At 38.8% G+C, this 13354-nt stretch overlaps 1 protein-coding gene and 1 non-coding gene across 2 annotated transcripts in view; one reads left to right on the top strand and one right to left on the bottom strand.

The window, feature by feature from the left end:
- RMND1 (required for meiotic nuclear division 1 homolog (S. cerevisiae)) overlaps positions 1 to 13354 on the bottom strand; it is a 47306-nt gene that overhangs the window by 30217 nt on the left and 3735 nt on the right. Inside the window, exons 2-3 of the mRNA XM_008575126.1 lie at positions 10200 to 10717; positions 895 to 984 (exon numbers count right to left, since the gene is read on the bottom strand). Of these exons, the coding sequence (XP_008573348.1) occupies positions 895 to 984; positions 10200 to 10703 (594 nt within the window). The 5' untranslated portion in view covers positions 10704 to 10717. The remainder of the gene's footprint in view (positions 1 to 894; positions 985 to 10199; positions 10718 to 13354) is intronic.
- TRNAT-GGU lies at positions 11447 to 11520 on the top strand. The gene has a single exon. It is a non-coding gene; the product is annotated as a tRNA-Thr (tRNA).

Here is a 13354-nt window from a genome sequence, read left to right as displayed (position 1 = left end):
ATGTAACCAAAAGCAACATAAATGAAACGGAGAGACCCACAGCAGTGGGACGGGACCACGCACGGGACCACGCTGCTGACGGCCTCAGCAGATTTCACATCAGGGGTCCTGGACACAGCTGTTTTTTCTAAGACAACTGTGCTCGTTTTTGTCATCAAATCGTACAGTCTGTTCAGATCATCGAGGCCAAAAAAGCACAATGACATTTCGAGTTTCTTACGGTAGCAATGACTTTAAGAATTTTCTGTGTAGCAGGGAGGTTTACAACCTATTTATGTTATTCTGAGGTAAATTAATAAATTTTATGGTTATTGAACTATCTTGGGTTTCACTGCAAAATTTCTTCCATCTAAATGTTCCAAGTTATTTTTTTTTTTTTATGGAAAGAGGATATTTTCTCAAGAATCCTTCCTGATATTATCCTAAAATCTTGAGTTAAGTTTAACTTTCTTCTTTTTTATATCCTTTGTCTTTTAGCTGATTTTGTTAATTTTAAAGTACTGGATTGGAATGGTAAATTTTTTTTAAAGGCTTTCCCTATTTCTATCAATTTCATGGTTCTTCAGTAACACTAAAATAACTTTTTAATGTGACAAATGAAGGAGCATGGCCGTTGATCATCCCAGGTAACAGTGATCCTGTGAATAAAGCTTAATAAATCATATCGATTTTAATCTGAGAACTAAGTTCTCTGTAAATGCATTTTAATCTCTTATCTTTATATGTCATTTGTATGAAGAGATTCAACACCACTGTTTGATACTATCCTTCCAATAGAAAATAAAAGACAAACAAATGCATACTTAAGAGAGTATCATAGGAAAATTATTTTCTAATACATTTTCACAATACTTGGCCCCAGGTTCAAGAAGTACCTCTAGGTAAGCTCGTTACTTCAACGTATCCGTGGGAGGCCAGGTCTTGAGAGAGATTCCCCAGATGATATTCATCTGCTGTTGCAAATGCTGTGCACTGCATCAGGTCCTGTTTCAAGGAGATGAGCATGACATGGGTTACCAAGAGGCTGAGGCGTCTGTGCTGGTGGCTGTGTCGCCTGATGGGACTCCATTCTGCAAAGCTAGCATTTGAGAGTTTTCTTCAAAGATCTCAAAGGTTCATACAAGAGATGCAATGTGGAGAAAAGTTATAGGGAGACAAATTTCTGCTCAATCTACAAAAGAACTTGCTCTCCCTAGCCAAAAAGATGGAATGGATTATTCCCAAACAGAAGCCACTCCCCAGCTGGTAGTGTTTCAAGCACAGGTTGAACAAGACATAGAGAGGACGGAGGCAACATACAGGTGCCTGGATGAAATGATAGTAAAGTCTCTCCATCCCTGAGTTTCTGTGACTCTTCTGCATAGCAACAGCAACATTAGTATCTGAGGTCATTTTATAATTTGTCACTAGCCTCGCATAGGCAGAGATGCCTTTTTCACAAAGGAATTACAGTATTTTTATTCTGGTTAATATTAAACAAATAGATCTGAAAACCTGAAATGTGTCCTGGGGTTTGGTTAGTGCTTTGGTTCATGTACTGTGAGTCTTGTTTGTGTATACACCTAGATATTCATATTGTGTGTCTATACAATATACATACAGTAAGCAATATGGCATAATGCAGTGTTTTTCTCAAACCACAGGTCACAACCCATTAGTGAGTTCTGTTATTAATTTGGTTGGCCCAAACCAGCTTTATAAAATAATTAGAGAATAAAATAGAAAATCATACAGTGCATCACTCAGAGTTAAGAGTAAATATTATTTTATGAAGTTTTCTGTCACTTATATGAAGGCACTTCAAAAAGTTCATGGACATGTACTATCTTTTAATTCTATTTTTCCATGAGCTTTTTTTTTTTAAAAAAAAAAAAAAAGATGACCGGTAAGGGGATCTTAACCCTTGACTTGGTGTTGTCAGCACCACGCTCACCCAGTGAGCAAACCGGCCATCCCTATATGGGATCCGAACCCATGGCCTTGGTGTTATCAGCACCACACTCTCCCGAGTGAGCCACAGGCCAGCCCTTCCACGAGCTTTCTGAAGTACTCTTGTATATGTCTATGTATGTATAATGGGTCACTATGTATGTAAAATGTTAAATATATCTCTCACTATGGGATGTGGTCGGTAAAGTTTCAAAGCTACTGGCATAAGAGTTAAGATTTAGGGCACAGAATCTGATTAACAATTTTTTAAATTACCAGAATAACAATAATCCTACTGTATTGTGCTGTTGTAAGGTTCAAACAAGCTGACGAATGTAAACTGCTCAGGGTTAGGACTGGTACAAATGTTCAACATTTGTTACATTACAGTCGGTCAAAAGAAGTTTATGAGTCACTAAATCAACATTTATTCTTAGTACTTCCTCATCTCAGCTCCCAAATTCTTTCCCATTCTGTTACACTGCTAGCATGAAATTCTAGAGAAGTAGTATATGAATTCCTTCCTTCCTCCCACTTGTTACCTAACTCATGGCATTTTCTCAAGAAATGGCCTAACCCTGCTTTGCTTTTTCCTCAATTTGTTATACAGTTCTAATATGTGGTTTAAAAAGCCGCAGAGGAATAAACAGAGGACTTGAGGATACATACAAACTGAAAAATCTAAAATCAATAAAATATCCACTGATAAACAAAATGATTTTAATTTAATTAGAAAAAGTTGAGTCAGGAAAGCTGAAATTATTGGAGAATGTGGGGATAAATGGATGTAGCACCCTCCTTTTGCAAATAACTGATAAGCTCATTCCCACAGTGACATATGGAAGCACACACTGATATACAAATACATATACAATAAGAGAGCCCCACTGGAGCACAGGAATCAGGTATGAGCTACAGGTTTAGACCTGTGAGCACTACCTGTTCTTTCACGGTTCCATGGAGTTCAGAAGAGCCGACACGACATGACTGCAGAGGAGAAACTGGCTGAAAGAAAAGGAATCCTGCAAAGAGGCACTGCAGTAGGCAGGCTGTCCTCCGTGAGACCTGCAGATTTACTGAAGCTTGCCAGGTGAAATCACGGTATATTAGGTTGGATGTCAGAATTGCTCCTGTTAACTGCTCCTGTTAACTGATATGCTTAGTTTGGGCTGGAGTGGACAGAGCACGAGGCACAGAAAGGAGCTAAGCTGGTCCAGTGAATGATCTCCCATAACTATACTGAAAATGGCAGAGACAGTTTCTTTCTCTAGAATGAGAGCTGTAAACTGGCAGGTTAGAGAACCATTCAACTCAAGGATGTGACCAAGGCAAGGCATTTAATCACTATTTTTATGAAAAACTATATTTGGAGTTCCAAATAACCAGATTATAAATAGATCTTAAAACACAACCTGTTTTTACTCAGCCATTCCAAGGATCTTGTGAAGCTCGTCACCTTTCCTTCTCTCAGCATCTCCTGTTTAGTTTGGTTCAGTGTTCTAGCCAATGTGACACAGCACATGTGGCTTGCCACACTGCTTTCTGTACCCTCCTTAAACCTCTTGGATTTGAGTCTCTGTTAAAGTTGTGGCCTTCTTTTATTAATAAATAATTCACAAGTTTTAAAGTTTGATTTGTAGACACCTTGTTTTGGTTTTGTTTCCTTCGCTTTTAAATTTCAAGTTTTTTATTTAAGCCCATTTGGTAAAAGGAAAGAGAACCATGGACTGTCTTGTCTTTGACTTTTCCCCCATTAATTAAAAGTGCTGTAACCTTGTGAGAGGATTTTATTTTCATACATGTCTTTTTCTGGATTTTTATAGTGAGTCCTTATTAAGCATTAATTACATGTATATATGTAAAGTAAATTTCAGGTTTAGGATGGGATCAACAACATGTTCTTAAACAGATGTGCCAAACCAAACTAAAATAGTTATTGGATTTAGGGCTAAATTTAGGGCTTTCTATTTTAAAATGTTCAAAAAACCCAAAACAAAACCAAAAACACTATATTTCACTATGTATTTTGTTTTCTTACGGCCATAGAAGACATGTTCCAGCAGATGGGGCTAAACATCTATTTATGATTTCTGTTTTAGTAGCCTTATCTGCTCTAATGGAACACTTTTCTTTAAAAAAAAAAAAGTTTATTTTTATTCATGCTATATTACTGAAAAAATTAGTGTATTATAGCAATGTTGCTTCTGTGTTACTATGATACTGTGATTAACAAGAAATTTATATTTGGTCTTTGTCCTTTGTTCCTGGCACAAAGCTCCTAAAACCGTTGTAATTTCCTAAGTGATAGGGTGATCTTTTGTTGTGATATTTGGTGTTTGCTTTTGGTTGCTGAGACAGAGCTTCCAAGTCCCCTGGAATTTCATAAGTAATAAGAATGCCTGTTGTTCTAATGAGGCAACCCTTGGTGGGCTCTTGGATAGCTAGTTGCTAGAAAGACCAAACCTTGATTAGGAGCTTGGAACTTTTAGCTCCATCCCCTATCTCTAGAGAAGGGAGAGGGGCTGGAGATTAAGTTAATAATTAATCGTTCCTATGTAATGAAACCTCTGTAAAAACACCTCAACAATGGGGCTTAGTGAACTCCTGGGTTGGTGAATGCATCCACATGCCAGGAGGGCGGCACGTCCCAATTCCACAGGAACAGAAGCTCCTGTATTTGGGCCCTTTGGACTTCACCCTGTGTACCTCTTCATCGGGCTATTCATTTGTATCCTTTATAATATCCTTTGTAATAAACCAATAAATGTAACTGTTTCCCTGAGTTCTGTGAGCCATTCTAGCAAATTATCAAACCTGAGGAGGGGGCCATGGGAATCCCCAATTTACAGCTGGTTGGTCAGAAGTACAGGTGTCCACCTGGGACTCGGAACTGGTGTCTGAAGTGAGGGGCAGTCTTGTGGGACTAAACTTAACCTACAGAGATTGAACTGAATTGGAGGACACCTTCTAGTGTTTGGAGATTTGGAGAACTGGTCGGTGTGGGGGGAAAAGCCCCATGTATTTGGTGTCAGAAGTACTGTGAGTAGAAACAGATCATACTTACTAAGGGAAAGATGCATCTTTTTCTGCATTTTACATTACTAGTATAATGCTTTAGCTTGTAAGCTTTTTTTGATTACAACCTATAATATATAACAATTTTATATAACCAGTACACATATGAGCACACATCAGTAACTGCCACAAAAGCTCCACAAACCAGCATTTACCTTTATAGTGAGCAATGTATTCAGATATTTTTTCTATATATATTTTTTTTACACGATTAACAACCCACTAGTTAATTTTACAACACACCATGCTGTTGGTCTGAAATTTTATATAACCAGTACACATATGAGCACACATCAGTAACTGCCACAAAAGCTCCACAAACCAGCATTTACCTTTATAGTGAGCAATGCATTCAGATATTTTTTCTATATATTTTTTTTTTACACGATTAACAACCCACTAGTTAATTTTACAACACACCATGCTGTTGGTCTGAAAAACACTCTCCCTCTTACACCAGTGGTCCTCATCCTCCGGCATTCTTTTCCTGAAAGACGGACATTAACAACAAGCAGCACTGCTGTTACTCCTACAAGTTATAAGCCAGTGGGATGTAGGCTGAATATCTCAATAGGTTATGATCTCCACCAATGAGAGCGGGTAAAGATTTAATTCTAATATGGAGGGTGACTGAAACCACATTCAGCCAATTCCAAATGCATGGGGTTTGACAGAGGTAGAAGGATGAGCTTAGGAGCTTATATAGGAACAAGACAAAGTCCACATGCTTTCTGACACAAAGTATACTCCTTTCCTTGTCTCAGTCAAGAGTGGTATAAAGGGTTACTCTGTGACAAAGGATTCACCAGCCCTATGACGCCCATATTAAAATGGAGTGGCCCTCAATCTGGGGCAGATAAAAGTCAGTCTTCAGTCCTGGGGATATGTTACCTAGGCACATGTAGTAGATTATGTCCCCTTAAAACTCACTGAAGCTTGAATTGTGTCCCCCAAGTTTTATATATTAGAAACTTAGTCCCCACCGTGACTGTTAGGGGGGTGGGAAATCCTTTTATGGTAATTGAAAGGTGGAGCCTTGAAGAGGTGAATACATTGTAGGACCATGCAGTAGTGAATGGATTAAAAACGGTGGTCATGGGTATGGCTCTGATGGCTTTAAAAAGAGAGGAGCGTCTGTCTTTCTGCTCTCTCTGCTTCCACATCTTGCGATGTGAAACCCCTAGGTCACTGTCAGTACCACTAGATGGACTTTGGACTTCCCAGCCTCACAAACTGTAAACAATAAATATTGTTTTCTTTATAAAAACCCAAGTTTCAAGTATTTTGTTATAAGCAACATAAACAGACTAATACAGAAAATTGGTACCAGAAAAGTGGGGTGTTGCTTATAACAAATACTTAAAAATGTGAAAGCAGCTTTGGATTTGGGTGTTAGGCAAAGGTTGGAGTGGTTTGGAGGACTCAGAAGACGACAAAAAGACCAGGGAAAGTTTGGAATGTTTTAGAGACCAGTTAAATGGTAGTGAACAGAATGCTGATAGAAATATGGACTATAAAGACCACTCTAAGGAGGTCTCAGATGTAAATGAGAAGGGACTTATTGGAAACCAGAGCAACGGTCACCCTTGCTATGAACTGGCAAGGAACTTGGCTGCATTGTGTCCATGCCCTACGACTTTTGGAAGTTGGAACTTAAGAGTCATGAACCAGAGTATTTGGTAGAAGAAATCTAAGCAGCAGAGCATTAAGGAAGCTGCATGGCTACTTGTAACAGCCTACACTGTGTTATAGCTGCAAAGGCATGACATAAAGCCAGAATTTAAGAGGGAAGCAGAGCATTTTCAGAAGAAAGATGCAATGGTGCTAAGAACATTAGTATAAAAGAATGGGATTATCAAGAGAAGGGGAAAAAGACCCTGAAGGCATTGCAGAAGACTCTGGGGCAAACCCTTCCATTTCAGACCCAAAGTCTGAGCAAGACAGAATGGTCTTGAGGAACAGGCCTGAGGTGCTCTCCGTGGGCTTGCCACTGAAGGCCACTTTGGGAAGCTGCTTCCAGCACCAGCACTTCCGAGCTGCTTTGGCTACTCTAGCTGTGGCTAAATTGGCCCCAGGTGTGGCTGGACCTGCAACTTTGGAAGATACAAGCCAGAAGCCTTGGTGGCATCCACATGGTGTTAACTCTTCAGTCTGGCAGAATGCCAGAGCTGTGGAGCCTTGGGAGCCTCCACCCTGATTTCAAACGATGTATGGAAAAGTCTGGGGATCCAGGAAGAGATTTGTTGCAGGGGTGACCACTGTGAAGAGCCTTTGCTAGAGCAATACCCAGTGGAAATGTGCGGTCAGAGTTGCAGCAGAGAAACCCCATCTGCGCCATGCCTAGTGGAGCTGTGGCAGTGGGACAGCCATTGAACTCCCAGACCTGTGGAGTTACCAGAGTGGAACACCAACCTGGGAGAGGTGAAGTGTGGCCTGAGACCAGGAAAGCCATAGGAGCAGAGCTGCTCAAGGACTTTGGGACCCAGCCCCCACAGTAGCATGCAAAGGACATTGAACATGGAGTCAAGGTACATGATTTGCCAGCTTTGAGGTTTAATGCCTGCCCCACTGGTTTTTGGACTTGTTCTGGACCTGTTACTCCTTTCTTTTGGCCTATTTCTCCCTCTTTGAATGGGAACAATTACCATTGTATTACCATTGTATCTTGGAAGTAGATAACTTCTTTGACATCACAGATGGGACTTTGGACTTTTGGGTTGAAGTGAGTTAAGACTTTGGGGATGAAATGAATGTATCCGCATGTGAAAAGGACAGGAGTTTTGTGGAGCCAGGGGTAGAATGTAGTGGATTGAACTGTCCCCCCAAACTCGATGAAGCTTGAATTCTGTCCCCCAAGTTTTATGTATTATGTTTTATGTATTTATGATAAGAGGGTGGGAAATCCTTTTATTGTAATTGAAAGGTGGAGCCTTGAAGAGGTGATTAGTTTGTAGGACCATGCCATAATGAATGGATTAAAAAGTGGTCATGGGTGTGGTTCTCATGGCTTTAACAGGAGAGAGAGGAGAGTGTGTCTGTCTGCTCTCTCTACTTCCACCATCTTGCAATATGAGACCCCTAGGTCACTGTTGCCCCCACCAGATGGACTTTGGATTTCCCAGCCTCAGAAACTGTAAGCAATACATTTCATTTTCTTTCTAAACCACCCAGTTTCAAGTATTTTGTTATAAGTAAAAGAAACAGACTAATACATCACGACTCAAGACTTCTTCATGAAAAATAAAATCCTCGGACAATAAGATTCCAAAACTACATTACCTCAGATCACTTTAGAAACATGATTTTCCATTATTTTCCTGTGCTCTTAGAGAGACAACATATTGCTTCTGTTTTTTGCAAAAGTCCAACTGAAGTCATTGTCTATTATGTTACATATGTCTCCTATAAAAGAAACCATGAAATAAATGACTCCTTTACTTCAGTGCTGGAAAAAGGTATTTCTCTTAAGATATTTTTATGTTTTTCTCCACACACACCCCTGGCCCCCACCTGAGACAACGAGAAATATACAACCCAGGACGATTTCATCCCTTAATTATTAGGCTTCTCGGAAGTAAATATTCATCTAGATTATTCATACCAGGTACTTAATAACATTTATTTCTCGTTCATGTTAACTGTTTGCTCTGTCTTAAATTTGAATGCTTTTATTATCCCATTTAAAACTGTGTTGAATTTTGAAAATCTGTTTTTAATCCTTTCCTGGAAGGAAACAGAAAAAAAAAAAAAATCCTAAAGAAAAATAAAAAATGTCATTCAGGAAAATTGCTTTCAAGTCCAAGGATAGCCCAAAGAAATAAAGCCTCTTTGATAGTTCACAACCAGTTAACTACAAAACAGGTAACTTTTCTGACCATATCAACTTTTTCATAAGAAATTTGTTGCACTGTGCTGCTAGATGTAATAAAAGAAAAAAATGATTTGATCTCTTTTTTGGATCTGCCATGAATTCAGATGCACTTAATGTCCTCTCAGTTGCTTAAATACTGAATTTCCCATACTACCCCCCAAAACTCTAAGGAGAAGGAAGGGCTGGGAGAAGAATCTGCACAGCCTTCCATTCTTCACATCCTGGCTTCACGGAAATCATACAAGAATTTAAACCAAATTAGAATCTAAAGTAAAAATCATTGCTTAACTCCTAACTTTATAATGTGAGGATTTAGTAATGAAGGCATGTATTCCTTTTAAAAGGATGTCAACTGCACAGTAAAACACTGCCAAAATTAAACATGCTCAGGGTCTACTTCTCATAATCAAGATCTGAAGACAGACATTCTAACCTGTTTTCTGACAGATTCAGAATGCTTAATCAAATTTTAAATATCTACATTTCTTTTTTTTTTGCTGCTGGCCAGTACGGGGATCAGAACCCTTGACCTTTGTGTTATAACACTGTGCTCTACGTACATTCCTATTTTTAATGTTGATGACTATCTATATTAAAGATTCCTCTGCCTCTTTTCAGTCCTTTCCAATTTAACAAACATTTGTTAAGTATAAAGCATGATTTTAGGTATTAAGCAAGATACAGAAGGCTTGATCCTGACCGATCCTTAAATAGTTTATCACTTAGAGGGGAAATGCAAACTGCAGCTGAAAAATTACCAGAAATCTCTTAATACTGAATAAAACACACTCCCTTTAGACTTTAGAGGATAAAAAAGCAAAAACCTTTTTGCTATTTTTTGATTCTACCTCGCCATGTCATCTCACCACCCCATGCACAGTTACCATAGGCTAATGAATGTTTACTTGTCTGCATAGTTACAATTTTTTTCAAATCTGAATTTCTAGTTTGATTTTTAAATGGGTGGTTTTTTGTTTTGTTTTGTTTTTTATAGTTCCATTCTTAGATTGGACTTAATATTAGCCCTCGTTTTTCAAAGTTTCCTTATGCCAATAACTAATCTCCTCATAAACTATGTTGTTATATTTTATTGCCTATAAATATTATCTTTATATGTTCCACTAATTCTTAAAAAAAAAAACTAAGAGTTTGATTTCCTTTGGATATGTGAGGCTTCAAAGACCCTGATGAAAGAAATTCTGAGTTGGTTGCCAGTTGTCTTATGTTAGCAGTGAAACTGTGGTGCAGTGCACACTAGTTTAGAGGGTGAGCGCTGATTACTAAACACAAGTGCTGTGAACACTCCCAACCACACCCACCTTACCTCGTTCACAGACAGGACTGGAAGGTTGGTCCTGGATGGCTGCCTGGTCCTGGATGCTTTTAGTGGTCTCTTGACTTGGGGAATGTCTTGTTTTGGAACAAATATTTCAGTTGACATAGGTGAGTAATGTCTCTTTAGTATTTTTATAAACCACTTAGAACCCAATAGATTTGGCTTGTGGGTCACTTTCCTGTGAGCAGCAAAGGATTTCATGGATGGAAGGTGTGCTTTTTCAGCTTGGCAATGCACAGCACTTAATAGAAAGAGTACGCTTGTGTTTGATGTTTTTCGGTTCATTTCCAGGATCTGAGATTTATTTAAACCACCAGCTGCTGAATCAGGAAAGAACAAATCCAAGTTCTGACATGTTGTCAGGATGGTGCATGTTGTATTTTCAAATTTCTTAGGTGGTTTTAATGTTAGATGAACAAATCTTCGGCACTGATGTGCTTTTGATAAAATATAGTGAGATCTGGTCAGGGCTCTGAAAAGTCTGGCTGGCATTACCACATCCCAAGCTAAAAGAAAAAGAATCCAAAGTTCACTTTTGTTTTTAATGTTTAAAAAATTACATAAGTAATATTTCCCTAGGTAATAGGCATCTTATATTTAAAAAATTGCAAAACAGGTACATCTTAACCTAAGTTTAGTAAAAGAATGAAGTTAAAAAAAATTAATGTATGTGTTTTTGCCACTTTTCCTTTAGTCAACGTTTGGACTTCTGGAAGATTACAAGATTATAAAGCTAATGACATGACCAGGACATTAAAAAAGAAAAAATAGGGTGATGGGACATCTTCATTTACTTCATTAACATATCAACAACTTTAAAAATCTGTACTTACAAATTCCTTTATTCAAAATTTATTCAGCCATTACAATGAGATAAGCAATGAGTTGAGGCCAGGGATGGACCCATGAAAGGACAGGGTCCCTGCCATCAGAGGCAGGCATTTTCAACTGCTCATCATTCTTCATGGAATAGACCCTACTGCTGAGCTACAGTACACGACACTGAGGAAACACACAAGAAGTTCACTTCACTGTATATGAAGAGTCAGTAAGGGCTCCCAGAAAGACTTAAGCTGCTTTGTGAAGTGGAGGGTTTGGGCATGGGAGTGGGAATGAGGCATGTCAGATACAATCACACACACTCCAAACAAAGGAAACAGACTTTATATGTAAATAATCCCTCCCCCTATCTGCAGTACAAAATTTATGTACTTTACAAGTAAGCATACAGGGCTGGCTGGTTAGCTCAGTTGGTAGAGTGTGGTGCTGGTAACACCAAGGTCACGGGTTTGGATTCCCGTACTGGCCAGCTGCCAAAACCCCCCCAAAATTATCAGTTCATAAAGGTAAACATATAGTAGGTAACCAATAAAAATTATTTTAAAAAAATGACATGTTAGGTGCTAAAGTATGAACAATGATCCCAGAATTCACAGTCTAGTCGAAGAAATGGAATAATGTGATGTACAAGTTGCTAAGGGGTCCAGAGAAGTGAGTGTCTGGGGTTAGGAGTGGCTGTGGCATATTCACAGAAGTGACATTTGAACTGGGTCTTGAAATGGGAGAGGGATCAGCAAACCAAATGTCCCAGGTACGAAGTATTATTTATCTGACAAACAGCATGTAACTTAGGAGTGAGGTGCAAGAGACAGAGACTGAAAAAGAGCCAGTGGCCAGTTCCTTAAAAGATCTACTAAGTGATCCTGAAGGGTTTTTATAGGTAGGGGAAAGCCAGAGCTTAAAGATGAGGGTACTTCAAAAAGTTCATGGAAAAAGTGGAATTAAAAGATAATACAAATCTTCCCATGAACTTTTTTTTTTTTTAAAAAAAAAAGATGACCGGTAAGGGGATCTTAACCCTTGACTTGGTGTTGTCAGCACCACACTCACCCAGTGAGCGAACCGGCCATCCCTATATGGGATCCGAACCCACGGCCCTGGTGTTATCAACACCGCACTCTCCCGAGTGAGCCACAGGCCGGCCCTTCCCATGAACTTTTTAAGAGACCTCGTATGAGAATTACATGTTCAAATGTATGTTTAAGAAACACATTTTTGGTAACGATGTGAAGGAGGAACTGAGAGAGATTATTTTTAAGCACTTTCTACACACCAAGTACTCTGCTTTACCTCACAATAACCTGATCAGGCATTTTATGGATGGGAAACAGCTTTAGAGAGGCTAATTGCTCAACTAGCAAGTTGCAGAAATATAACTAAAACTGAGGCTCTTCCAGTTTTAAAGAAAATACTCTTAAGAAGGATAAGGGCCCGGGAAGTTAGCTCTGCTGGTTAGAGCATGGTGCTGATAACTCCAGCGTCCAGGGTTTGAGTCCTATATTGGCCAATTACCAAAAAAAGGAGGGGGGGGTGGCAGGGGAAGGATAAGGACAAAGATGAATTACAGTGAAATTTAGGAGGCAGAACCTGCTGTTTTCAAAATATCTTCAGAAGTTGGTATTGTTTTGTTTTAGTCCAATTAGCTATTGAAGTTCATCTTTAATTAATATGATTCCCTACCAGTTGAATCAGTGGGTTTTGAAGAACCTAATTATAAAAAGTTTTAGAAATCTGTGCAAACCTGGATTCTTCCTCTTTGACGAAATTCTTTACCTCCAAACTCTAACAACCTCCTTAACATGGAAGCTACATAAAGTACTATAACAAAGAACATAAAAGCCATGGGACAGACAAGAAGTGTGTTTTCTCTCTTTGCATAGAGAGACACAAAGTGTAGCATTTAGGGTGTACAACACACAGAAAAAATTTAGGCTTTGCTAAAAACCAGAACACATCTCAGGAAAGTGACATTTTAATTGTACAAGTTAAATTTAAAGGTTAAAAAGTATACTAGATTTTAAATGACCCTAACAGCTTTACATACCGTTTGGCATTGAATTCACATACTCTTCTATATTCTCATTGTTATAATTGATTTTTTTTTATATACATGCAGATCATTGGTGGGAATGACTCTTTCAATACCCTCGCCTCTGAGTTTCCTGAGCGATCTTGTTTTCCCTTCTCCACCAGCCACTTACTCCCATGGTCATATGCTCTGACCTATATAGTAGCCAGTAGGCATGTGCGGCTATTTGAAATGTGACTAGTATAAATTGAGACTTAATTTTAACAAAAGAAAT

Source organism: Galeopterus variegatus, unplaced genomic scaffold (assembly GCF_000696425.1).
Source record: "Galeopterus variegatus unplaced genomic scaffold, G_variegatus-3.0.2 Scaffold1140, whole genome shotgun sequence".
Lineage (NCBI taxonomy): Eukaryota > Metazoa > Chordata > Mammalia > Dermoptera > Cynocephalidae > Galeopterus > Galeopterus variegatus.
This window is presented reverse-complemented; position numbering and strand designations above follow the sequence as displayed.